At 45.5% G+C, this 27,963-nt stretch overlaps 2 protein-coding genes across 6 annotated transcripts in view; one reads left to right on the forward strand and one right to left on the reverse strand.

Moving 5' to 3' along the window:
- The window catches only part of IKBKG (inhibitor of nuclear factor kappa B kinase regulatory subunit gamma), a 107,408-nt gene extending 105,139 nt beyond the window's left edge, over positions 1-2,269 (forward strand). For all 5 annotated transcript variants that reach the window (XM_077478805.1, XM_077478807.1, XM_077478808.1 and 2 more), the window contains 3 exons: positions 1,074-1,180; positions 1,267-1,325; positions 1,413-2,269. In XM_077478805.1, the coding sequence (XP_077334931.1) occupies positions 1,074-1,180; positions 1,267-1,325; positions 1,413-1,558 (312 nt within the window). In that variant the 3' untranslated portion in view covers positions 1,559-2,269. The remainder of the gene's footprint in view (positions 1-1,073; positions 1,181-1,266; positions 1,326-1,412) is intronic.
- Positions 2,270-4,162: 1,893 nt separating this feature from the next.
- LOC143977907 (selenide, water dikinase 2-like) lies at positions 4,163-27,868 on the reverse strand. The gene is made up of 8 exons (XM_077478814.1): positions 27,611-27,868; positions 13,922-14,025; positions 12,345-12,452; positions 9,779-9,933; positions 8,183-8,273; positions 7,988-8,087; positions 6,933-7,145; positions 4,163-4,822 (listed from the first exon to the last, which is right to left on the reverse strand). The coding sequence occupies exons 1-8, from the start codon at positions 27,822-27,824 to the stop codon at positions 4,602-4,604; spliced, it is 1,206 nt and encodes a 401-aa protein (XP_077334940.1). The 5' UTR covers positions 27,825-27,868; the 3' UTR covers positions 4,163-4,601.
- Between the last annotated feature and the right edge of the window lie 95 nt (positions 27,869-27,963).

The following is a 27,963-nucleotide window of genomic DNA, read 5'->3' on the forward strand; positions in this document are numbered from 1 at the left end:
TGACGTGGCAAGTGGACAATCCACTTGTGGCAGGGGATGTGGCAAGTGACGTGGCGAGTGGACAATCTACAACTTGTGGCAGGTGACGTGGAAAGTGATGTGGCAAGTGGACAATCCACAACTTGTGGCAGGTGATGTGGCTGGTGACGTGGCAAGTGGACAATCCACAACTTGTGGCAGGTGGCATGGAAAGTGGACAATCCACATCTTGTGGCAAGTGACGTGGCGGGTGATGTGGCAAGTGGCCAATCCACAACTTGTGGCAGGTGCCGTGGCAAGTGACACGCTAAATACAAGTACACTGCAGCTCTCACAGCTGCTGCTACTCACTCTGGTCTCACAAAATTGCTGAAATAGTTAATTTTTGAGCTGGGGAGGGTCTATGATGTTAGCTTAACTAAACGCTTCTAGACGCAAACGCGGTAAAACGCCGCTAAATCGCGGTAAAAATCGCGGCAAAACGCGCGTTTCTAAACGCCGGTTTTAACATGTGTCCAGCAGCGTTTGCATCTGCGTCTCGTGTGCATGAAGCCTTAGGTTTGTTGTGGCAGCTTCCACATTACTAACATGAAATGTGAGTGGCTGCAAGCGCTGATCAAATGCTAGTTTTTCAGTACACATGGACTAAAAGTCTGCCAATTCCTGTTGAATTGGCAGATTTTTAGGCAGCGTATACCCTGCTTGAATAAAATATCACTTGTGATATGTCAGGATCTGCTTGCTTTGGGTTCATTTACTATAGCTGGAGAGTGCAAAATCAGGCTCACTTCTGCATAGAAACCAATTGGCGTCCATGTTTTATTGCCAAAGCTTAATTGAACAAGCTGAGGTTAGAAGCCGATTGGTTACTTTGCAGAATTGAGCTTGATTTTGCACTCTCCAGCTTGAGTACATAAACCCTTCCCAGCTAATACCAGGGGCCATGCAGTTAGCACGCCTGCTGGTGTGACAAACCCTTACCATAAGCATGTTGTCTGTATATAGAGCTGGAAAACAAATTAGTGGCCATATCCTGTGAACAACTTACTATTGTAAAGTTTTTGTATAGTATTTCTCTTTCTTTACCCCTCCAGGCTGATATTTTTTGCTCAGACTTCCAGGCAGAAAGGCAGGCTAGGGAGCGGCTTCATGCAGAAAAGGAGCAACTACAAGAACAACTGGAGGAATTAAAGAAAGAAAGGTAAATGAACAAGTCTGAGGGTAGGCAGATCTGTCTTTGTCCCCACATACAACTGGATTGTATTATAGAGAATGTGTCTGTTGTAGGTCGAGGATGGAAGACATGAGGAACAGGCATGTCGATAACGCACGACCAAACCAACCATGTGAGTAGCACCAATTTATCCTCCTGTATTTTGCTGTCATTTTTTTGCCCGCTTTGAACATTAATACGTTTTTCAATTTGTTTACAGCCCTCTACCCTCCGCAGTACTCAAATGTACCAGCACCTTCTTTCCACCCTGTAGTAGAACCTCAGGAATTTCGCTGCCCCAAGTGTCAGTACAAAGCTCCAGATATGGACACACTGCAGATCCATGTCATGGATTGCATACAATAACCACTCAACGCTAAGGACTGCTCAGCCTGCTGCCTTAGGCTCCAGTGTGCTGAAGACTGCAGATCACAGCACCCGTTGGGGGGGGGGGGGGGGAATATATATATCTGCTCCTGATTGTGAATGGACGGTATGTGTGGCAGGATTTGTATTTCACCTCAGTGCATCTTGCTTTGTGAAAGATTCCTGTTGTAGTGTGCACTGGAGTTCTCTAATCTGACAAGCCTAATTATTGAAGGATGATTAACAAAATATGCTGTTCCAGCTACTTATGTTTGGGGGCCTCCCCTTTTATTACTGTAAATATTCTACCATAAAAATGTATATAATATATATATATTTTAGAGAAAGGTTGATGGTGTTTTTGGAACATTGGAGTTTTGCCAACACGCTGGAATATGACTAAGGACAGTGCTCACTCAAACTTGTTAGTAAGTGTTCACTAGTTGAAAATGTTATATACAACAGTGTTAAATCAAGTATACTTGTTAAGCGATTTACAGTCATCATAAAAACTGTGGCTCAGAAGTGATGAAACATCTGATGGCCACTAGAAACCAGATTGTTTGTTTCAAGCACTAGATAAATCACAGGCAAAATCTGCTTGGTGCTATGAGCAACAGAGTTCTGTGTTCATAGGCTGGGTCGTGTTATCAGACTTGGTTCTGGCATACTGGTGTCTTTTCGCTCAATAAAACACAGCTGCTTTTAAAATGAATCCAGATTTGTTTAAGAATAGCTTAAAGTTACCCTGTAATTGGGAAACACTGGATCTGCCATTACTTACCAGTAATATTTCTATGTTCATACTATTAAAAGGTAGGCAAGTAACAAGCACGTTTCCACAACCAAAGCAAAAATGTGCTTTTTAGCAGATGCACAGTGGTGCTAATAATTCTTCTCAATAGCACCCAACCCCCCCCCCCCCCAAATTGGAAAATGTGGCATGTTTTCCCATCCGCAGAAACAAATTGTGCCAAAGCACCATGTGGTTTCTGTTCTGCTGCGGTTTTATAAAAGCGTCAGGGACTTTTTCCCACAGGTACAGCAGCCCATTCAAATGAATGAGCTGCTATGCCAGTGCAAATGCAGCCATGTGAACCCAGGATAAGTATGCAAATTATCACAAGTTCAGCATTATCTGGTATTTTTTTTTTTTATGTATAGGTTTTATAGACATAGATGGGGGACAGTGTATTTCATGTGCAGGCTCTGTGTAACAATGTAGTAGTTCTCGCAGTGCACACAAGTTTGTTGTATAGCTGATCGCCAGGTTTCCTGTCCCTATAACTAGTTTGTTTAGACCAAATGAACCATTTTCTTAACCAAACGCTGCATTTGCTTTAAGCACTGCATGTAGCTTCAGCTACATACAGTGCTAGGTTCCGGCTGTGAGACAGACTTCCCGTCTCACACCTGGCACAAAACAGAGTTGGGTTGAGTGGTGCTCAGCCAGAGGCAGCTTTTGTATTTTGTGAATGGATACAAAGCTTCTTTTCATAAGCTGAGGATCTCACTATCATTGACTCAGCCATTTATGGGCAGCTTTACATTCTATGAATGAACACAAGGATTCCTCTGATTGGCCAAGTGCTGCTTACCCTGGTGCCGTTTTGTTCTGGGAAGTCTCCCACAGCTGGAACCCAGCACTATGTACAGTATGCAGCGGAAGCCACATGCAGTTCATACAGCCCTTGGTGTCGGAAATGGTTAGTTTGGACCAACTTGGTCCAAACTATTTAAAAGTGACAGGAAACCTAGAACTCAGCATTAAAGTTGTGCAGACTAATAGCAGCTGTTGTGAAAATGAACACATACCTGTGCCCCACATCTTCATGATCTTGAAGATCTATCTTGACCAACATCAGCATCACACTTCTGGGTGCATCAGCTGGTTGGTATCCTGTTGGGGGCTGTGGCATCTCCCTCTGCCCCCTATCTCATTCACACATTAGCAACAAGAGGTAGTCATTCAGAAGGTACTTAAAGCTGCCTAGCTCTTTTTAACCAATTTTTTTTTTATTGATCTTGCCTCAGCAGCCATTAGTAAGATTGCCAACTGTACCACTTTTGGCATAAAGACACCCTTCTCCCTGCAAGGTAAAGCCATAGTGTGCTCATATGCATCGCATACAAGCACATTATGAAAAACTTACCTTGAAATAAAGCCTCCCACCAGCATGCTATCACCACTGCAGAGGCTTCCATCTTAACTCGGTCTTCCTGCTGGGGTCAGCACCTTGAATGGTCAAGCCGCAATGATGTCAATCCCATGCGCCTGGGATCCTTGGTCACGGCACACAGCTCTGCAGGAACAGCATGGGTATACAGTGTCTGCAGAGCGCATGCAGTGGTAATGTCACTGGCTGATCTCCTAAATGGTGCACATTTTAGGAGATATTAATTTTACCTACAGGTAAATTTTATTATAAGCATACCTGTAGATTTAAAAAAAAAAAAAAAAAAAAAAAACACTTTCAGCAATTTACTACAACCTTAAAACAGATATGCAATACTTAGGAATGTCACATCAAATGACCTTCAATCAATGTTACAATAGCTGAAAACACAACTGTTTCTGTAAACAAAAAAGGAGTATAGGCAATGTGCAAATCAAGAACAAGAGGTTTATTTGGTTTGACATGAAGTTTATTGAAAACATTGTGAAGGCCCAAGCCAATGTTTTTAGCCGTCTTCCCCTCTTCTGGGTTTCTCAACCTTTTCTAGCCCTTCAAGGGTTTTAACAGAAACAGGCATCATAAATAGATGAGGGGTCCTCAGGGCTTTGGTGTCCATCCTTCACATCACACAAACCCAGCTGCTCAGGCCTGGGCTGAGGAGTGAGGGTTTAAAAATAAAAATATTATGTCTTTGGGCTTTTGGAAATGTTTCCATTATGAAGAAGAAAAAAAAATTACCAAAAAAACAAAAAACAAATCAAGTTTCTGATCCAGGTTTGTGTTTCGCTCCCATCATGAATTCCTATTGACACAGCAATTAAAATGTCAAGCTATAGATTTAGAGCAATCACAGGCACTATGCTTATTTAACATTGTCCATCAAGGCTCTGTGTAGTGCTATCACTACTCCCGGCCCCTCTTGGGATCACCTCAATGATTCGTGGTTTCTCAATAATTCGGGCTGACCGGTTTCCTTTTTCCACTATACCAATGATCCATGCTTGGTGTCCCTCTCCATACTTTGGTGATTTGATCTCTGCACAGAAGCGAGCAGCCTGCTCTCGGGGAAGGCAAATGAGCAAGCCACCTATGAGACAGAAAAAAGTAAATTGAAATGGTTCTCTTTTTTGTTAACTGGGGGGGGGGGCAGGGTGTATTTTGAGACAAGAGTGTTATACTGATGCCTACAGGAGAGTGGACACTACTAGCAAACAAAGATGTCAGCCAGATATATACCCCATTCACTCCAGTTTTATGCTAGTGTCTTAGTTGAATGCAGCTCTTTTCTACAATGCGGAGTTTGAGCATCATGGGAAATATAGTTCCAAAACATCTGGGGTGCCAAGGTTTGCCATCACTATCCTAGGGCACCGTATTATGCTTTGAACACTCTCCTGCCACCCAATGTACTGTGAGCGAGCCACAGAGCACCTTACAGGTTCAGGGTTGTGGCATACTTCAGTAGTATGCTCTCACCAGAGGTGATGAAGGCTGCTTGAATGGGGGCATGTTCCCTAGATTCTGCCCTGGTACTCTCCAGCTTTAGAGGCTAAGTCCCAGGGCTTTTCCCTTTTGAAGCTCAGTGTATGCATATTTGCTATATTAAAGTGTTCCGCTAAACACTAATAAACTCAGATCACTGAAAGTTATACCATATATATGTACGTGAATGAGACTAATAATGTCCACAAAAATTAAATTTAAAAAAAGGTTAATGCACAGAGCTTCATGCAGCGACACACTGCTTTCCAGCTAGACGGGAGGCATGCGTTGTGCTGTTTGTGAATTAGGCACCTGCTTTACTGAGCCTACATGGCTCTCTGTCACCTGCATTGCATGCACCTTAGCTATGCCTAAACTGTGCATATGTTTTCACAGCCTTTCCCATTCACCATCCAAAGCCTGCACCACTACTGCCACACTTCTCTTCAGAGACCAGCCTGCTGCCTTACTACGACTAGGTCACAGATGGCCATATATCCTCCCCTGCAGCTGGTTCTGAGTACCCCCTTGTATCCTTACACACTTTCAGTATGTATCCTCCCAAAGGAAATAGACTTTAGTACTAACCAAAAAAGATTACTGGGGCACACAGGTCACACTCCCCTCATCTTTATGGGGGAGTTATATTTGTTTTCTAGTGTCCAATCTTTTGTAGGTAGCAGTAGAACCACTTTGTGTCAATGTAATAAAAAATAAAGGCAGCACTTGTTTTTCCATTTTGGATAGAATAAGGGAGGATTATCATTTGTGTCCCATGGGGGAGGTTTCCTTTCACTTCCTGTTCATGGGCCAAGACAGGAAATCCCTCCAAAGTGAGGGAATCCCACCAAAACTAGTGTCCCAATTGGAAGATTTCTATTACTATTCTGGTGTCAACTCAAAATTTGGAACAAAAGACAAAGAGAGGGGAATCTACCTCATGGGAACACAGCTAGCAAAAAAAAAAAAAGATAGGTGTTCTAATCTTTCTTAACCCTATCCAAAATTAATAAAGTTTTTCCCTTTAGTTACACTTTAACCCCATGGAGAAAAAAAAAAAAGTCATGCCAAGTAGAAAATCCTTTTACACTTGCCTAGTCTAAGGAGCTGTAGTCTTTCTGATGCAGACACCCCTGCCAGACAGCATTGTGTACACTGTAAACTAGCTGTCGCTAACAACCAGCCACCTTAAGCCTGGGGCTGCATGACAAAGATCTAAAACCTCTCACCAACTCTGCATAGAGCAAAAAGAATGTCTAACTAGTATGGGTTCTTTAGAGATCATTTAATTTCCTGCAGTTCCATCACAGCGGCTCCATTACAGTAACAGCTGATGAGATGGGCAGATTGGCTGCCTGACTGCACATGATCCTTCTGCCAGCATGTATATTTTTTATTTTTTTTTACTAAGCAGAGAAATGTAGCATTACACATGCAGGCTTCGATCCAGCTTTACACAACTAATTATTGCATTTTCCTGCTCCTTACCAAAATGAAGGTCTAGCAGTTTGCCAACCTAATTAAAAAAAAAATGCATTTGCTGTGTGGTTGATAAGTTATAAGGCAAAGTTGCTGCATGTTTTTCTTCCTTGTGGTTCATCTCTCAGTAACTGCAATGGCAAAATTTCCCCTCCAGTGGTTGGGTCCACCCCCTTTATACAAAGACCACAGTTTTGCATTTCTGAAATCATCAATCTTTGGAAATGTTCACTTACCAGATGTCTCTGCTGATGTTCCTTGTAGTAAACTAAATCTGTTTCCACAGGCCTTTGTGATGGCAGTCATTTTGGCTATAATGGGCAAATTGTGGATAACAAAGCTGACATCGCTCTGCTGTTGTTGTGCTAGGTTCTGCGCATGGCCCAAGATCCCAAAACCAGTGATATCGGTGGCAGCATGGGCATTAAATGTGTGCATCAAAGCTGCCGCTGAAAGACAATATGAACAAAGAATTAGAATAGACAAATTCTTCATGCTGAATGCAGATAATTTGCTGTGGCTGACAGTGATCTTGGGTTTCTTAGTATACATCTTTACATTCATTTTTTTTAATCTAAAAATGTTTCCCTAAAAAAAGGGGTTAAGCATTAACCACAATACAGGCACTTTCACCCCCTTCCTGCCCAGTCCAATTTTCAGTGCTGTCACACTAAAATTACAATTGTGCGGTCATGAAACACTGTACCCATATAAAATTTTTTTTTTTTTTTGGAGACAGCTTTCTTTCTGTGTTTTTGATCACCACGGGGTTTTGCATTTCTAGCTTAAAAAAAAATAATAATAAATAAATTCTGTGTTTTGGTTACACAATTTTGAAGTAAGTAATTTTTCTTCTTGACTGATGTGCACTAAGTGAGGCTGCACTGATAATCCATGTAAATGTCCCTTGTAACTGAAAAGCCAGTTATCGCCTTTCCTTTTCTGAGACACTAATAGCGATGAGAAAAGGAAATGCCAATAACCAGCATTTGTTTACATTTGCTCAGCTGTTACGCTTTGTGAATGGTCTCAGCTTTCTGGGACCTGTGATGTGTCCCAGAAAGCTATGGGTGAAGAGAGGGGGGCTGGACTTTTGCTCAGATTGGCGAGGGAGGGGACTGGCTTGAAGCAGAACTTTCCCTTTTGAGTGAAGTTCTGCTTTAACTATTGAAGAGATCTATATGTAGCTAGACTAAGTAAACTAAGCTTGGGAGGGTCTCACAGACAGAAAGCTTGGCTTAGGTCCTCCTATGAATCTGACCAAGTGCAAATGAAGGGGACAGAGGTATACCTGTACGGTTAAGGGTAGCCATATTAAACATGGCTTCCTGATATCCCAGCTCAACATCTTCTCTGGTCACCACTAGACGGATCTTATTCCAGCGCTCAGGCTAATGACAGAAAAAAAAATAATATATAAAAAGGAAGTAACTATGGATCATTCCAGTATTGGTCTGTTTTACTATAGCTTTCTTTTACCACTTACATTATCCAACCACTGATGTGCATTCACAGCCACCTGTGTGCCTAGAGGTTTCGTCAGCACAAGGACATCCCCAGGAACTGCGTTGTGTGGCCTGGGGAACAACAAGTTACATTGGCTAAGGCCATCATGGCTACTAGTCTATAGAACACTTGCATGTAGGCAAAAAAACAAAAAACAAAAAAAAACAAACAAACTACCAAGTATGATCTGCGATAGGGACTCGACAATTCTTTCTTGAATTTTTTTTTTTTCTTAGGACCAGCACCCCAGACAGGTCTTTAATGCCATTTGTATTAATTGGGAGAACCACCCTCTCTGTTTTGGTGATTTCACTGGGAAATGCAAAATTTTTTTCAAACTCAGAACTTTTTTTATTCGGACACCTAATCTGGTAAAAACAAGAAATCCTTTTCACTTTGGAGATATTTCCTCTCATGTCCTATTGCATCTCAGAGAGAACGTGAAAATGAAAACATGAAAAACAAAACGGGGGGATTTTTATTCACTTCCTCTCCGAGATGCAGCAAAAGCTAAACTGAACCTACTTTACTCTATCCAAAACAAAGAAAATTGTGGCTTTACAACACTGTACTCTGCCCATACATACACTTCCTTTGTTCCCCCAGCAATCTATTTAGCCAGAGTGAGGAGATTTCCTGAAACTTCTGGTTATGAAGTACCATGTACCAGTACTGTCACATGTGGAGAGTCCATAGCTCACCTGCAACCTCAGCGACTCCTGCCACACACAAGCGGCTTCTGCTCCGGCAGCTGAACCAAATAGAATGGGGAGCAGAGGAATGGAGTATTTGTTCTGCTAGGGGAGGGGGGGGTTAAAAGGGCAGCTATCGATCTTCCTTGCATGGGCAAAGAACAAGTTCAAATAAGCATTGGGCTCTCTCATAAAAGTAAAACACCTGTGTAGTCAAGCTCTGATAAAAGCATTCATTATCTTATTTATAGGGCAAACTATAGTGATGGTGGGGCCTTATCCATGAGCCTAGAACTAGTATGAAGCCACTTTTACTGTTTTACCCTGAAATGGGCTACCAACAAATAGCAGTTCTTTGCTCATCCATATGCCAGGCTAAAAAAAAAAATCTTGCAGAGCAGAAATATGCCGTGGGACACACAAGACTCTAATCAACAGAACCACATGATCTCCTCCTGATGTTTCACAGAATCCTCCTTGTGGGACTGTTGCACTCTAATGGTGTGGTTGCTGTCTTACCTGTGCACAGCTAAATCTCAGATTTTAGCTCATCAATATAAAACACGTCAATAACTTTTTGGACTTGCAACAAAAACGTTTTTATTGGGCCTCCTAGTTTTGCCTGGATGTAGTGGCCTAAAATGTATTTTTCCTATCCAACTTCATGCGAGACTTCCCTGTAATCATAGTTACTCCAAAGCGAAAGCAGGGAAGTCCCAGAATGTAACCTACCAGTGGATTGTTCAACCCACCACCATTAACCTATACCTGAAATATCAGTCATGAACAGACTAATCATTTTATGGAATAAAAAGGAACACAATTCATTAAGCTGAAGATAATGTTTAATGTAAATAGAACATAATAATGAAAATGGAGCTTACATGATGAATTCATTTGACTGGCAAACCACTGTAGCCACTCCACCAATGATAATCCAGGGATTAACCACAGTCTGGCCGCCAGTTACAGATGTACCTCCTTCTTCAGCTGCATCTTTAAAGCCTTTAATCATGAGGGGTGTGACCTTCTCTCTCTCCTGGGAGGAACAAATACGCATACTACTTAGATCTCCAGTTCAGTAAAGGGAGGATGTATTCCAAGACGAAAAAGGATATTATGACATTACATAACATATGAGGGCACATCTTTAGGCTTACACTTCAGCATTTACTACTCATAACAATGGGAGGAAAAAAAAAAAAAAAAAAATCAGGCTTCTATTTCAGCACTAGTACCTCTCAGTGTGGCAATAAAAATACTTGATTTGTCTGTGCTGTTACTTGCAATGTTTAAGTTGGTGACAGGGTCTCTATTATGACAAGCGTGGAATCTGTACCTTGACACGTCTACAAAGCATGCAACTCTGGTATGCCGATGTTTACAGAAATACTTTCTAAGTGTAGACTACCCTGCCTGCAGCATTTGTAAATTCCTGGCAACTTTAGGTATATGGGGGCACACTAGGAGATAATTAAGGGGGTTGGCATAGGCTGCTCACATTAGACTATACAAGGCTTCTTGTGAATTGCTATTAGAAGTGTAGGTACTGAGTCTCAAGTCGAGAATAATATACGGAATGCTCATTGGTTGATGGAGGGCAAAAAAAAGGTACACTGTGTGCACAATTATTAGGCAAGGTGCATTTTTGAGGATTCATTTCATTTTTGAACTACAGTACTCTTGTTCAATCCAAAATGCGAATAAACCTCAAACCTGAATACTTAATGTAGAAGCGAGGTTTTGGCTTCCTTAGGAGAAAATCCACACGTGCAGTTATTGGGCAACTATTAGTGTGCAGAATTATGCAACCAAACGATAAATTAACATTCTCCCCTCCCCCCCCCCCCCCCCCCGCCATCTCACTTGTTTATTTTCATCTGTTAAAGGGAGAATAATAAATAACTCTAAATGTACAATCATTACAAAGAAAAATTTACCAATTTAGCCACCCTTCTCTTCAATAAGTCATAAGCCTTCCATTCATGGAGTCTGTCAGTTTCTTGACGATAAACTTTTTGTGTAGCAGCAACCACAGCCTCCTAGACACTGTTCAAAGAGGTGTACAGTTTTCTTTCACCGTGAATCTCCCATTTAAGAGGAGCCCACGAGTTAACAATAGGGTTTAGGTTAGATGAGAAAGGGGGGCCATGTTCTTATTCTTTCCTCTTTAAGGCCTTTACAGGCTAGCCATGCAGTGGAGTACTTCAATGCATGCGATGGAGAAATGTCCTGCATAAATAGCATGGTCTTAAAAGATGCAGGCTTTTTCCTGTACCACTGCTTAAAGAAAGTTTCTAAACACTGACAGTGGGTTTGGGAGTTGATTTTGAGTCCATCTTCAACCTGAAAAGCCCAGCTAGCTCATCTTTAATACCACCAACTCATACCAGTAGTCCACCTCCACCTTGCTGCTATTGCTGGAGTTGAAGTGGAGCTCTGTGCCCATTACTGATCCAACCACAGGCCCATCCATCTGGCTTGTCGAGAGTCGCTCATCTCATCAGTCAAAACCTTTGAAAAATTTGTCTTCAGATATTTCTTGGCCCAGTCTTGACATTTTCATGTATGTGTCTTATTGAGTGGTGGTCAAGTTTCAGCCTTCCTTACCCATGTACCCCAGCGCTGTTCTGAACACCTTGTACTTCTGGGCATTCCAGGTAGGTTGCAGTTCTGCAATATGACAGCACTGGTGGATAATGGGTTCCTGGTAGCTTCACGTTTGATTCTTATCAAATCTTTGGCAGTTAATTTGCAGTTTTTTTTTTAAAAAACACGTTTCTTACGACCCTGTTGACTATTTGCAACAAAACATTTGATGGTTCTGTGATCATGCCCCAATATCTTAGCAATTTCAAGAGTGCCCCCTCAAAGACTTTACAATTTTTTGACTTTTCAGAGTCAGCTAAACTTCTTTTTTGGCCCATTTTGCCTGAGGAAAAGAAACTTCCCTGATATGCTTAAATCCAATAAGCATTCAAGTTTATACAGCTTGGAGACAATATGCATAAAAATTATGATTTGGTCAAAATCATAACTTGCCGAATAATTGTGCACACAGTGTATAAGCAGGGTAGGTTTTAATTCAAAGGATAAGAGGAAATGCAAAAAGACAGTTTCATCTTCTGGAGAAGCAATCTAAGTTATACTAAAACTAAAGTATGAATCTATATTAAATATGTGCACATGTGGGAAAATGTGTTTTTTCCTACGATTCAAAAGATGGAAGTTTAAAGTACAAATGCAACAAAAAGTAGGACAGGGGGTTTAAAAACAGCAAGTACAAAGGTAGCCATAAAAAATAGATCATTACATCTATGAGAGGAGGAGTATTGCTGCTAAAGATTGTTACTTCAAAACCCCGATTTCTGTAGGTCTGGCCTGTCTCTCAGACATCAATTGATAAGCGTCTAAACTACATCAACGCTCAGTTTAAAAGGGGTCACTTACCTCCTCTGTCATCTTCTGACTGACACTAAGTAACATCAGCATGTTGTCACACTCTGTGATTCCCATGGCATACAGGTCACTCAGCACGTTCGCACACGCAATGCGTCCCTGAGAATGGGTGAAGCAGTATTTAGTTCGTTATTCATCGGATTCAATATTGTTATTTTAAAGGACAAAAGGAGCAGATTGACACGCAGTCAATATGAATGAATTAATGAAGGATTCTGTTATTCAAATTTGACACATAAAAATTCCATAATACTGACTATATTATTAGCAATTTCCCTGGGGGCTCGAGCCAGCTAAAGAACAGAAATGGCTGGGAATGCAGCATATATAGGGATAAACATTCAGATAGCATCCATGCATGCTTATTGCAAAGCTCCTTTGCTGACTTTTTACTGCTGACTTTATGCATCCTATGCCTCTACTGGATTTACTGCACTATCTGGATATTTATCCCTATATAAATAATGCACTGCAATTAATTCCAAGTGATCCCAGTAACCCCAACTTTCAGATTTCAGATGGTGGTGTCATGTCTGTGGCACTGCAGTCACTGCTGCATTCCCGGCCATTTCTGTTCTTTAGCTGGCTCGAGCCCCTGTGGAAATTGGTGTTGATCCCACTTTGCTATTTAGCACTTGCTGGTGCATATTTATTAGCACCAGTGTTGGATCGGCACCAATTTTGTCGGTGTCAGGACATTTGTTTTTTGTTTTATGTATGCACTGTGTATGTGTTCGTTTATACTCCTTGTCTGTGCTTGTTCTGATTGAGTGAGTTTGCTCAGTCGGTAACAGTTTACATATCTGATCTTGATAGTGGTCCTTGATCCTGCCCTTAAATGTGCTCTAGTGATATTTTCTAGCGTTCTAAATTATATATTTATTAATTTTCAATAAAGAGGAGTTGACTAGAGATTTTGGTGTTCAGCTTTTCAGTGAGCCTCATCTTGCTCTGGGTCACTTTCTATTGGGACCCTTACTTTTTGGTATATGTACTGAAAAGCGCACCTAGATCCGTCTGCACAGGGACTGAGCTGGGCTGTGTAGAGCAAACTATATCCTGAACAAATCTGTAGTAGTCCTAAACAGGACCGAGCACTAACAGAAACCCAATCAGACTCTGCCCTGTTATACTTTATATATATTAATGCATTAAGGAGCCCCGTACCAATGAGAAAGTGTAAAGATCTTTCCACCTTTTAAAGATGTTCCAGTTGTTAGGGGTTTTATATTATAGAAAATAGTATAGCTCTTTACCAGCAATAAAAACCCCACCCTTCTACTAAGAAGGGTAGTTACCCATTTACTGAACACACAGCAGATTCAGCAAAGAAAGTTCACACTGGCAGTTCTATTCTTAAACATTAACAGAACCGATTACGACATAACGACCAGCACAACATGCCTCAGACGCATATTTCACATCTCGCCCTCGGGCAGACACAAGACCTGTCATGGTGACTCAGCAGTTATGCACGGAATATACTTACATACACAACACCGGTCACAAGGGAGCCATTAAGATTACACTACACAATGATTTTCTTTCTAGCACTATGTCACAGTCACCTGCATGTAGGGGTCTTCCACCGATGGATAAAAGAAGTCTGTGGTCTGAACCAGGGACAGTCCCCGATGTCTAAGAGGTATTACACACGAGTCCATTCCGATTCCTGGAGAAAGAGCAGAGAAATCCATCAGTAACAGAGCAACTTTAAACCTTAAGCTAGCGGACGTTTGCTTAGAGCTCTTTTTGAGGTTCCAATGGTAGGACATCTCTGCTGGTCCTGCACCAACAGGTTTCTGCGCCTCATTACTATGAAGGCTTTTCAGGGTTTTCTCTTATTTTATGGTTACAGATCAGAGATATTGAAGTAAAATTTACTGAGGTCCGGTCAGTAAAATATTCTTCCAGCAGAGGTCTGAATCGCATGTTTATGCGATGACTCAGATCCTTCTCATCACGGCCCTCTTCTTTAACCACTTGCTTACTGGGCACTTAAACCCCCCTCCTGCCCAGACCAATTTTCAGCTTTCAGCGCTGATGCACTTTGAATGACAATTGCGCGGTCATACAACACTGTACCCAAATGAAATTTTTATAATTTTTTTCCCACAGATAGAGCTTTCTTTTGGTGGTAATTACAGCTGGGAGTTTTATTTTTTGCTAAACAAACAAAAAAAAGATGCAAAAAAAAAAAAAAAAATCATGTTTAATAGTTTGTTATAAAATTTTGCAAACAGGTCATTTTTCTCCTTCATTGAAATGCGCTGATGAGGCGGCACTGATAGGCTGCACTGGTGGGCACCGATAGGCATAGTTAAGGCGGCAAAGATGGGCACAGATGGGTGGCACAGATGGGCACTGGTAGATGACACTGGGGTGCAGCACCTTTGTTGAGGCAGATTGTGGGCACTGCTGGGTGGCACTGTGGGAACTGCTGGGTGGCACTGACGGGGGGCACTTATTTTTTAATGATGTGGCACTGGCAGGGGGCAGGTGGGCACTGGCAGGGCTGGCCGGTGATCGGGACTGATGTCCCGATCACGGCCGCCGGTGATCGGGACTGATGTCCCGATCACGGCCGCCGGTGATCGGGACTGATGTCCCGATCACGGCCGCCGGTGATCGGGACTGATGTCCCGATCACGGCCGCCGGTGATCGGGACTGATGTCCCGATCACGGCCGCCGGTGATCGGGACTGATGTCCCGATCACGGCCGCCGGTGATCGGGACTGATGTCCCGATCACGGCCGCCGGTGATCGGGACTGATGTCGTCCCGGCAAAGGAGACGTCGTCCCGGCAAAGGAGACGTCGTCCCGGCAAAGGAGATCCGCACTGTAGCCGTCATTCGGCTATAGCGCGGGTCTCAAGTGGTTAAGGTTAGTAAATATGTGAAATCTTGTGAGCTGCTTTGTTAAAGGGGTTGTAATCCCTTTTAAGTGACTTTTACCTATAGGTGAGCCTTATTCTAGGCTTACCTATAGGTAGTGGAAATATCTCCTAAATGTCCGCCGTTTAGGAGATATTTCACTTGTAGTGCGCCGATTGTCATCAGCACATGCTCTGAAGAATTGGACCACGTGCCGATTCTTTCCCCAGCGTGTGCCGTGACTGATGGGTCCCGTGCACATGTGGCCCTGGGAGGAAGAGGGGCGAAGGTGGACGCGGCCTGCACAGGGTACAGCAAGGGCTTCATTTGCAGGCAAGTGTCATAATGGGCTAGTATGCGATGCATACTAGCCCATTATGCTTTTAACCACTTGCCGCCCGCCATATAGCAAAATGACGGTGGCAAAGTGGTTTTCATATCCTGACCAGACGTCATATGACGTGATCAGGATATTAAGCCGCTGCACATCGCAGCAAATCGTTGTTGTGGTGTGTTAGTTTGACACACCGCAACTACGATCTTGGTAAAGAGTCTCTGACTGTGTCCAATCACGGCTGATCACAGCTTAAATAGGAAGAGCCGGTGATCGGCTTTTCCTCACTCGCGTCTGTCAGATGCGAGTAGAGGAGAGCCGATCGGCTGCTCTGACAGGGGGGCGGGGGGGGTCTGTGCTGATCGATTATCAGCACAGCCCCACCGAGGATGCCCACACTGGACCACCAGGGATGCCCAGCACCAGGTATGCCCCCCTAGACCACCAGGGATGCCAGTCAGTGCCCACAATGAGCATCACTGATTGCCATGCATTATTGTTTGGCATTCATCCCTACAATACTGTACACTACAATGCCGCCCATCAGTGGCGCCCATCCATGCCACCTATTAGTGCCACATCATTGGTGCCACATCAGTGCCGCCTTATCAGTGCCCATTACTGCAGCCCCGTCAGTGCCCAGTGAAAGAGAAAACTTACTTGTTTACAAAGTTTTGTAACTGAAACAAAAAAAAAAAAACATGTTTTTCTCAAAATTTTCGGTCTTTATTTGTTTAGCAGAAAATAAAAATCCCAGAGGCGATCAAATACCACCAAAAGAAAGCTCTATTTGTGGGAACAAAATTATAAAAATTTAGTTTGGGTACAGTGTAGCATGACCGCGCAATTGTCATTCAAAGAGCAACAGCACTGAAAGCTCAAAATTCGCCTGGGCAGTAAGGTGTATAAGTGCCCGGTATTGAAGTGGTTAATGTGGGGAGCAAAAAAGAGGAAGTAAAACTCACCAGGGTTTACTTCCTCTTTAATTAAAGCTGGCAGCACTAAACACTTCGAAAACGTGAAAAAAATAAAACAAAAATCAGATAAGTGCAGCACTAAATACAAAAGTATCCCCTGAGGGATTTTTAATGCATTAAATAAACAATATGTAAATAAAGTGCAATATGCAAATGTGTACTTATATAAATTAAACAATATAATAAATGTTAAAGTGTTAAATGGGCAAAGCAAATAGCAGGTAAAAACCCAAGCAAAATCCCCCCCCCCCCCCCCCAAAAAAAACACCACACAAAAAATGGAGTTACGTACCGGTAACATCCTTTTCCAGGAGTCTCAGGACAGCCACCTTTGAGAGACACTGGCTCCTCCCCTCTTAGGAAACACTGCCTTCATTTTCATGATTTAAGCCTCCTCCCTTCGTTCCTCAGTTCTTCCAGAGTACCTCCGGCCAACTGGGGAGACACAAGAACACGTCAAACAAATAAACTTTTAGTCTTACCTGACGGTCTCATGTGATGAGTTCCCGATGATCTGCAAAAAACCTGGGTGGGAACCGGTGCTGTCCTGAAAGACTCCTGGAAAAGGATGTTACCGGTACGTAACTCCATTTTTCCCCCAATCGTCTTTCAGGACAGCCACCTTTGAGAGGATAAGCGAGTACCTTGTCTTAGGGTGGGACCTACTGCTTGCAGCACCTTGTGACCAAAGGGCTTGGTCTTTGGCTGAGAGAAGATCCAATCTATAGCGCTTCACGAACGTAGAAAACTTGAACCACGTTGCGGCTCTACAGATCTGTTCAGGAGACGCACCAGCCCACTTTGTCTGCGGAGTTGCCGCTGTCCTGGCTGAGTGTGCTTTAATTCTAACTGGAGGCTTTAATACCCCAACCACGCAAGTCTGCCCAATGGCTGACCTTAACCATCTGGTTAGCGTACGTCTAAAGGCTTTGGAACCCTTCCTAGCCCTTGGAAGTAACACTAAAAGTAAATCAGACTTCCTGAACTGACTTTGTGCAACCAAAATAATGAAGGACACATCTTCTAACGTCCAATAAGATGTGTTCCTGTTCTCTCACTGGTTTTGAACGAAAAATAGGCAGCATAATCTCTCGGACTCTCTGAGGATTAGAGACTACCATTAGGTAAAAAGGCCAGAATGGTCTTAAAAACTGAATGGTCTGGAAAGGGAGTGCCCTAACAGAAAGGGTTTCGAGTTTACTCACTTTCCTTGCCGTAGTGACCGCCACAAAAAAACAGTTTTGAGAGTAATCAACCATAACAAGCCAGATTCCAATTGCTGAAAAGGTTTTGTGAGAACCTGTAAAACTAATGAGCGACCCCGACTGGGAAGGGGACGACCAAAGGCTTGGTCTTTGCCTACTTAAGGCTCTAAGAACCTTACTATACCAAGGTCTGATATTAAATGCCCTTCCAGGAATACGCTAAAAGCGAAAACCTGACTCTTCAATGTTTATGGGGCTAAACCTTTATCTGCCCCTGACTGCAGGAACTCTAGAACGGCTACAAGGCTGTGCACATTGAAGGAGTTCTCTGAGCACCAGCTGTTGAACCGCCTCCATACCTTCAAGAAAATGGTCTGAGTTTCTATTTACCTGCAATTCAGAAGAGTGGCTATTAAACAGTCTGAGACCCCTTTGCCCTTCGGCAATTCCTTCTCAGTAGCCAAGCTGCAAGAATCCACCTGGGGACCGCAGATTGGACCCTGGGAAAGGAGACACTCTTAGACCGGGAAAACCCGGGGGGGTTCCACTGACAGGCCCTTCAGAATGGAGCACCACGGCCTCCTGGGCCCAAGAGGTGTGATTAGAAAACAGGTAGTAATCTCCACCTGAAAACTTCCCTGACCCTGCAGGAATCAGAACGGGAGGGGAGAAAGCATAGCACTTAGAGAAACCCTAACTCTGTGCTTTAGTGTGTCTGCTCCCGACCTCCCATCTCCCCTGTTCATGGAACAGGAGATGGCTTCCTTTGCGTTTTCCCTTGAGAAAAAAAGAGGTCTATCCAAGGAATCCCCCAATTCTGGGTGATCCATTCGAAAAACCTCCTGGTTGAGAACCTGGTTGCTCTGAGGAAATCTAATATCAGAATTTGCTCTCCTTTCAAACAGATCACTGGAAAGACAGGATTTTAATATTCGGCCCATCTGAGGATGGCCTTCGCTAGGACCCATAAGGATCCGCTCCAGGAGTCCCCGTCCTGTCGACGTAAGCCACTGCCAAGGGATTGTTTCCATGACTCTTACATGAAGTCTCCAGAGAACTCTCTGAAAGGTCCTGAGAACCAGATCTACTGTTCTCAACTCCCTCCAATTTGAGGATCTCTTAGATTCCTTCCTCTCCCAGGTACCCTGTACCAAACAGGAGTCTAGGTGTGTACCCCAACCTAAGCCGTTCGTATCGGTTGTAACCACCCTGGATACTGGCAAACTCCATTCTAGGTCTTGTAACAAACGTGCTCCCTTTCCCAAAGGGACCTCTTTACCTGAGTTGGAACCGAAACCAAAGAGTCCCAAGACCCCTGACTGTGGTCCCAAACCTTCAAGATGAATAGTTTGCAGAGGACGGTAACATGACCCCGTCCACTGAACTGCTAGGAGCGTGGCTGTCAGTAAACTCAACCTGACTGAGTTTTTGACGGTTGCCCTGGAGAAACAACAGTGCTTTGTCTATCTTCTGGATCTTCTCCAAGGAGGGAAGACCTTTTGTTCTGTTGAGCCCAGCACCTACCCCAGGAAGGTGACCACCTGGTAAGGAATTTAAGTTGGGTTTCTCTAGGTTCAGAGGCCAACCCAGGCTCACCGACAGGTCTTTTGTTACCTGTGGATCCCAAATCGACTGCGCCAGAGAAGGTACAAACAGGAGAAGATCGTCAAGACACACGATCACCGAGACTCCCCTGAGACGCAGGAATGCCAGAACTTCTACCATCACTTTGGTGAAGATACGAGGAGGAAAGGGATAGCCCAAAAGGGAAGTGCTTTGAACTGAAGGTGTAGCACCCCTACAGAAGTTATCACTGCCAGCCTAAGGAAACGCTGGTGGTTCTCTGCGATGGGAATATGCAGGTATGCATCCTTACTATCCATGCCCTGAAACAGTTTTGGTGGAAGAGGTGCCCTCACCCAGTGACCAAAACCAACGAAAGCCGTCTGTAGGTGACTAAGACACACAGACGCTTTAGGTTCAGGATGAGCCTGAACTTTTTCCAAAGGCTTGTGAACCACAAAAATGTGAGAATAGGAGCCCTTCCTATCTATCCTGCTGGGACCTGTATTACCACTTCCTGTTCCTCTAACTCCTGAAGAGGAAAGAAGGGCACATTTTGGCAGCTCAGTGACAAGGAGTCTCAAAAAGGGGGGAGCTCTGAAAACTCCAAACGGTAACCTCTTCTGATGATCCTCATCACAAACTAATTGGAGGTGATCATCTCCCACTGGGGGAGAAAGGCCCCTTTTTTTTTTTAATATATTTCCTCTTTCTTATCAGCCGTGCGCTCTCGCACTGCTTCAAGACCTGGCCAAAAACAGCAGGTCTCCAGTAAAAAAGGATTACACAGAGCTTTTGCATTGGACGCCTTGACCCCCTGCCATGTCTTCAGCCTTAAGGCCCTCCAGGCTGAGTTGGTCAGAGCCGAAGATCTTGCATACATTCGTCTGGATTGAATCGAAGCAGCGTATGCCAACTCCTTAAGCAGCGTGGGAAAGGAGGATAGAAAGTCTCCTCTGCCGTCATTGCTTCATGCATTAATCTGCCTAAGCCGACACTTCATATTATGAGCCACCACTGTGGCCGCTATGGCAGGCTTAGATATTTTCTTAAGAGAAAAAACCCATGCAACCTTCAGAAGTGAGTCCATCATTTCAAACCATAGGGTCTGAAAGTATTCCCATGTCCCCGAGGACAGGTCAGTATGCCTGGACATCTGAAGAAAGGTAGCCTCTAACCTGGGAGATTCTATTCCAGACAAGAGCTTCCTCTTCCGCCCAAGAAAAAACCTTTGTTTTAATGCACCAGAAAAGAAAGGTTTTCCTTCGGGACCCGCCATTCCTGATGGCATCGATCAAGACGTCATGAACCGGGAACACCCGCTTCCCCCAGGCCCTAGTACATCTGATCGTGGGGTGACAATGCCTTCTTTTTCTCTTGTATGCCTAAAGTGATATGAATAGCTCCCAAGAGCTTATCCACTTCATCCAGGGGGAAGTTTATATCGTGAGGTTCTTTTGGGTTCCCCACCCAAGCCCTCACCATCAGATTCCCTTGGGAGTCTGAGACGGCACTGTCAACTTCTTCCTCAACTTCCTCTCTGGAACCCTCTAGACTCTCCCTTAACCTGCAGGAGGAACATCCATCGGGTTAGGTGGAACACTCTGCTGTGCTGGTGAAAGAGTGCTCTGGAGCTGAGGCCACTGGAACCTTCACAGAAGCCGCCAGATATGCACCGTGTTCTGCTGCCTGTTTCCTGATGGCGCCCAAACAGGGACCTGAACCCTGAACCCTTAGGTTAAAGGTCTGACTGAGCTATCCGGTGCTTCAATACACTCCTTACCAAGTGCCTTGAACCAGGGATTCCCCCAAAGAGGCTCTATATGAAGGACGCTCCCTCCTAGAACCAAGGGGAGACTTGCTCATGTCCTTCAGAGACAGAGATAAAAGAGCAGCATAAAATCCTAAAAAAAAAAGAAACACCAGCACTACTTAAGAGGACCACCGGGAGTGCCCTCCCCTAGGATCAATCTCCATCTGGATCCCAGACGCACTGCCCTTCCCCCCGACCACCTAGGGGGAAAAAACACCAGTGGAGCTACTGGTTGTAAGGTAAGGGAACCCCTCGCCAGGGCTTTTACCTTTGAGTGGCTGGTGCCGTTACTCCTGGAGCTTCTGAAGCCACTGCTTCGGACATTCTCCTGTTGAGGAAGAGTGGTACGAACGTGCCTCCAAAGCTACCTGTGCAACTTAGAAGAGAGGCTGCACCAGCCGAACGCTTGGTCCTCCTTCCGTCCGCGTCCGGAACCGGAAGACGCGGGTTCAACGAAGATGTCCGCCCCCACCAGAACTGACGTCGCCTGTCATCTGGTCCGGCCTCCAGCTCCAAGCCGACTGCAAACACAGGGGGACCTAGGACGTCCTGTTGCAGCGCCCCACTGGGCGAAAACGAATGGATGGACCTCCCTAAAACTTCCTGCTTTCCCCAAGCGAAGATTAGAGTGCGTGTAAAAAAGGTCAGTACAAGAGTTCAGCTCCCCAGCCGACCGGACTGCCTATCCCGTTGAAGCACCCTCCTGGGTGAACGAAGGGATGAACCTCTTAAAAACGTCCTGCTTTCCCCAAGCGAAGTTTAGAGTGTATGGTCAGTACGAAAATTCAGCTCACCAGCTGACCGGACTGCCGAAAGTAGACCGATAGACGATCGGACTGCTGAGTGGGGCCAGAGCTCCGCTCGGATAGCTTCAGTCTCTCCAACTGATTCAGCTAAGGTTCCTTAGCGGTGTCTCCCCACCGGAGGAAACACCATAACTGAGGAACGAAGGGAGGAGGAGGCTTAAATCATGAAAATGAAGGAGGTGTTTCCTAAGAGGGGAGGGGCCAGTGTCTCTCAAAGGTGGCTGTCCTGAAAGACGATTGGGGAAAAAGGTTTTTTACCTGCCATTATTTACTCTGCCAATTTATGCACAGCATTTGCACATATAATTGATTGGCAAAATTTTTTCACCATTACTTGATTTTTATAAGGGCACTATATGGATGGACAACATATGCACAATGCACATTATATTGTTTGATTTATATAAGAACACATTTGCATATTGCACTTTTATATATTGTTTATTGAATGCACTATATATCCCTCAGGGTATACTTTGTATTTAGCGCTGCACTTATTTTGATATTAGTTCTTTTTAGGTTAGGTACACATCTCTGTGGCTGAGAATATGCACAAAATGACATGCGTTCCCAGTCAGCAGAGGAATGCGCTGCACTTTAGCATGTGCGGGGGTGCCATTAATTCCTAATTGGCACCCCCAACACCACGAAAAAAAAAAAAAAAAAAAAAAAAAAAAAAAAAAAGTAGGGAAGGGGTGTATCAGGGCTTTTTTTTCTGTGTCTGCCACAGATAGGGCAGCCCATTGAAGTGAACAGGGTGCCCTACCTGTGACGTGCGCATGCAAATACAGATTTTAAGCCTCCTACCACAATCTTGTTCTCAGTCCCTCCTTCACATTGCTGTCCTCAGCTCCCCTCACATTCCTGTATTCAGCTCTACTCCAGCCACCCCGACATTATTGTCCTAAGCCTCCCCCCTATCTGTCCCTGCATCCCAGCGACCAATCACCTACTTGTTAACTTGGCAGCCCCCACCCTCCATGTATAGCTGTCCTGCCTCCTGCTGTTGGCTCTTTGATAATGACAGCTGCTGAGCAGAAAGCCTCTTAGCTGACAGAGCTGTGGAAGTCCTAAAGGGACATTGGCACTTGGACCACAATCCACTGTTCAGTGGTGCCTGCTGTAGAGGCTGCAAAGATTGACAGCTCCTTTTGTAAATGTTAGTTGGGTGGATTTGATGCTGATCAAAAGTCTTTAATACTTTTAGTATTCAATTTGGGAACCAGCAGGGGTGGAAGCAGAAGTATTGTGCAACTTACACACTTCTCCCAAAACAGCTTCCCCTTATGAGCACCACCCCATATTACACCACAAGCAGCAATAGAAAGTTACACAAGAGTTTTACAGAACAAATAAAAGCAAAAACCAACTCCCCAGGGTGGTTGTACAATGCGATTGTCACATGCCTGTACAATTTCGTCTTCCTTTTCCAAAATCATATAAGGACAAGCCTATACATAGGATGGCATAGGCTGCCCTTATATTACATAGTGGATCTAAAGAAAAGAAAAAAATTGTACAACCAGAATATTATATTTTAAACAGTGCATCCGGAAAGTATTCACAGCGCTTCGCTTTTTCTCCATTTTGTTACAGCCTTATTCCAAAATGGATTAATCATTATGTTCCTAAAAATTCTACAAACAATACACCATAATGATAACGTGAAAAGAAGTTTGTTTGAAAGCTTTCCAAATGTATAAAAAAATCCCATGTACACAAGTACTCACAGCCTTTGCTCAATACTTTGTTGAAGCACTTTGGCCCCAATTACAGCCTCAAGTCTTTTTGAGTATGGTGCTACAAGCTTGGCACATCTATTTTTGGGCATTTTCTCCCATTCTTCTTTTCAGGACCTCTCAAACTCCATCGGGTTGGATAGGGAGCGTCAGTGCGCAGCCATTTTCAGATCTCTCCAGAGATGTTCAATCAGTTGCCCTGTAGCCACTCCTTTGTTATCTTGGCTGTGTGCTTAGGGTAGTTGTCCCGTTTGAAGATAAACCTTCACCCCAGTCGAAGGTCCAGAGCAGGTTTTGATCAAGGATGTCTCTGTACATTGCTGCATTCATCTTTTCCTCAATCCTGACTAGTCTCCCAGTTCCTGCCACTAAAAAAACATCCTTACAGCATGATGCTGCCACCTCCATGCTTCACTGTAGGGATAGTATCGGTCAAGTGATGAGCAGTGCCTGGTTTCCTCCAGATATGACGCTTGCAATTCAGGCCAAACAGTTAAATTTCTCTTCTCGTGGTCTGAGAGTCCATCAGGTGCCTTTTAGCAAACTTCAGTCTGGCCACTCTACCATACAGTCCTGATTAGGGAGTGCTGCAGAGATTGTTGTTCTTCTGGAAGGTTCTCCTCTCTCCACAGAGAAATGCTGGAGCTCTGTCAGAGTGACCATTGGGTTCTTAGTCACCTTCCTGGCTAAGACCCTTCTCTCTGATCACTCAGTTTGGCTGGGCGGCCCACTCTAAAGGAGAGTCCTGGTGGTTCCAAACATCTTCATTTTACGGATGATGGAGGCCACTGTGCTCATTGGGACCTTCAATGCTGCAGACTTTTTTATGTGCCCTTCCCCAGATCTGTCCTGTCTGAGGTCTACAGACAATTCCTTGGTTTGTGCTCTGACATGCACTGTTAACTGTGGGACCTTGTATAGACAGGTGTGTGCCTTTCCAAACCATGTCCAATCAACTTCAATCAAGTTGTAGAAACAGGATGCACCTCAGCTCAATTTTGAGTGTCATGGCAAAGGCTGTGAATACTTGTGGATTTTTCATTTTTTTATTTTTAATACATTTGCAAAGATTTCAAACAAATGTCTTTCACGTTGCCATTATGGGGTGGTGTTTGTAGAATTTCGATTAAAGTAATGGATTTAATCCATTTTGGAATAATGCTGTAACATAACAAAATATGGAAAAAGTGAAGAGCTGTGAATACTTTGTGGATGCGCTGAATAGTGGTGTGCTGATGGACCAGTTTTGTCTGTGTTGCAAGGCGGGTTTGCTGTGTTGAATTGCCGGTTTTTCCTGTGTGAAAGGGCAGGTTGCAACACAGTGAAAACCAGTTCTTCAACACAGCCACTAGCCGCCCTCCAGTAGAAGCGATGCATAATCTGAGAACTGCGGTCTCCCCCCACTGTTTGTATAGGTTTAAATTGTGCCTGTGAAGTGGTATCTCCCATCGAGAGATACCTCCTACGATGTGCACATGCGCCCTGGTTACGTCAGCCCTGCAAATCAGCTGTTGTGCTGTTCCATACAGCGCAGGCGCAGTACATCCCGGGCACTACTCGACAGAACCCTGGCTGAAGTATGAAGATGACAGGATGCAGAGTGGCAGCCCCACACCCAGAGCCGTGCTCCCCACTCCTATCCTAGCCACTCTCTATGCATTTCTTCCCCGCTGATACCTCCATCCCAGACAATACAGTTCTGCTCCTTCATGTTCCTGACACCCAGTTGCAACAGTGTACTGAGCAGAGGATACCTGTGCTGAATAGATATCAACCTATCAGGGGAAATCTGCACATTCCACAATAACAGAGCTCACGGCAAGGTCCCCAATTCACAGCTCTGCCCCTGCCAGCGACCCCTCCACCTGTGCAGCTCTGCCCCTGCCAGCGACCCCTCCCCCTGTGCAGCTCTGCCCCTGATGTCCACAATCTGCACAACATACCCCACACAGCACCCAATTACCAGGGAGCCGAGGACCCCAGCTGCAGAACTAGGGCTGTTGGCACATACTTTGGTCTCTAAAGAACGATTTGCAGTTGGATTGCTTTTCAGAGAGCATTTGACAGGTGATGAGGAAATGTATCACATCCTCACTGCCTGCTTAAAAGACCCACAACCACCAGACACCAATATACAACATGGGAGCTAGCAGAGCAACCCTATGGGGCACAGACGGGGGGGGGGGAGAAGAAGGAGAAGGGAGCACGGGGGAAGGAGAAGGAGGCACAGACGGGGGGAGAAGAAGAAGAAGGGGGCAGGAATAAGGAGGAGAAATAAGGAGGAGAGGGGGGGGGGAGGGAGAAATAAGGAGGAGAAGGGGGGGAGGGAGAAATAAGGAGGAGAAGGGGGGGGAGGGAGAAATAAGGAGGAGAAGGGGGCACAGAAGGGGGTTGGGGGAGGAAGAAGTAGAAGGGGGCACAGAAGGGGGTTGGGGGAGGAGGAGGAGGAAAAAGTAGAAGGGGGCACAGAAGGGGGGAGGAGGAGGAGGAGGAGGAAAAAGTAGAAGGGGGCACAGAAGGGGGGAGGAGGAGGAGGAGGAGGAAAAAGTAGAAGGGGGCACAGAAGGGGGGAGGAGGAGGAGGAGGAGGAAAAAGTAGAAGGGGGCACAGAAGGGGGGAGGAGGAGGAGGAGGAGGAAAAAGTAGAAGGGGGCACAGAAGGGGGGAGGAGGAGGAGGAGGAGGAAAAAGTAGAAGGGGGCACAGAAGGGGGGAGGAGGAGGAGGAGGAGGAAAAAGTAGAAGGGGGCACAGAAGGGGGGAGGAGGAGGAGGAGGAGGAAAAAGTAGAAGGGGGCACAGAAGGGGGGAGGAGGAGGAGGAGGAGGAAAAAGTAGAAGGGGGCACAGAAGGGGGGGGGAGGAGGAAAAAGTAGAAGGGGGCACAGAAGGGGGGGGAGGAGGAGGAGGAGGAGGAAAAAGTAGAAGGGGGCACAGAAGGGGGGGGGAGGAGGAGGAGGAGGAAAAAGTAGAAGGGGGCACAGAAGGGGGAGGAGGAGGAAGAGGAAAAAGTAGAAGGGGGCACAGAAGGGGGAGGAGGAGGAAGAGGAAAAAGTAGAAGAAGAAGAAGGGGGCCCAGAAGGGGAGGAGGAGGAAGAAGAAGAAGGGGGCACAGAGTGGAAGAAGAAGAAGAAGGGGGCACAGAGTGGAAGAAGAAGAAGAAGGGGGCACAGAGTGGAAGAAGAAGAAGAAGGGGGCACAGAGTGGAAGAAGAAGGAGAAGAAGGAGAAGGAGAAGAAGAAGGGGGCACGAAGAAGAAGAAGAAGAAGAAGGGGGCACAGAGAAGAAGAAGAAGAAGAAGAAGAAGGGGGCACAGAGAAGAAGAAGAAGAAGAAGAAGAAGGGGGCACAGAGAAGAAGAAGAAGAAGAAGAAGGGGGCACAGAGAAGAAGAAGAAGAAGGGGGCACAGAGTGGAAGGAGAAGGAGAAGGAGAAGGAGAAGAGGGCACAGAGTGGAAGAAGAAGAAGAAGGGGGCACAGAGTGGAAGAAGAAGAAGAAGGGGGCACAGAGTGGAAGAAGAAGAAGAAGGGGGCACAGAGTGGAAGAAGAAGGGGGCACAGAGTGGAAGAAGAAGGGGGCACAGAGTGGAAGAAGAAGGGGGCACAGAGTGGAAGAAGAAGGAGAAGGGGGCACGGAGGGGGGGGGGGGAAGGATAAGGGGGCACGGAGGGGGGGGGGAAGAAGAAGGGGGCACGGAGGGGGGGGGGAAGAAGAAGGGGGCACGGAGGGGGGGGGGAAGAAGAAGGGGGCACGGAGGGGGGGGGAGAAGGGGACACGGAGGGGGGGGGGAAGAAGAAGGGGGCACGGAGGGGGGGGGAGAAGGGGACACGGAGGGGGGGAGGGGCAGAGAGGACAGGACAGGGTCTCTTTAATGCCTGCACGCTCCTGTGGCCCCCAGGGGCACTTTAGAAGGAAGACCTAGGCCGGCCATGAGAAGGGTGTGCGGTCTCACCTAGCCTGGGAACCCCGACGTCCTCCGGCTCTCCCTCCTCCAGTCCCGTCAGGAGTCTGAGCAGCGTCTCCTGCGGGACTTTACAGCCTCACCCCTTCATGTCTGAGAAGGAGGTGAGCCGGAAGCCGGCCCCCAGCCCCAGAGACTCCGGGTCGAAGGGCCGGTAGCCCGGGAAATAGGGCGCCATGGAAGGCTGCAGCGAACCGGCCGCCATGACAGCTGCTCGTGGATGACACTTCCGAGGTCGGAATCCAACTCTGCTGACACGCCCCCCGCGTCACTCCTGTCTGCACTCGACCCCGCCCTCCGGAGATACCACAGAGCTGAGACGTGTGGGATAGAGCGCTCTCTAC

Source organism: Lithobates pipiens, unplaced genomic scaffold (genome assembly GCF_037356315.1).
Source record: "Lithobates pipiens isolate NorthernLeopardFrog02 unplaced genomic scaffold, aLitPip1_a1.2 Scaffold_1, whole genome shotgun sequence".
Taxonomy (NCBI): domain Eukaryota; kingdom Metazoa; phylum Chordata; class Amphibia; order Anura; family Ranidae; genus Lithobates; species Lithobates pipiens.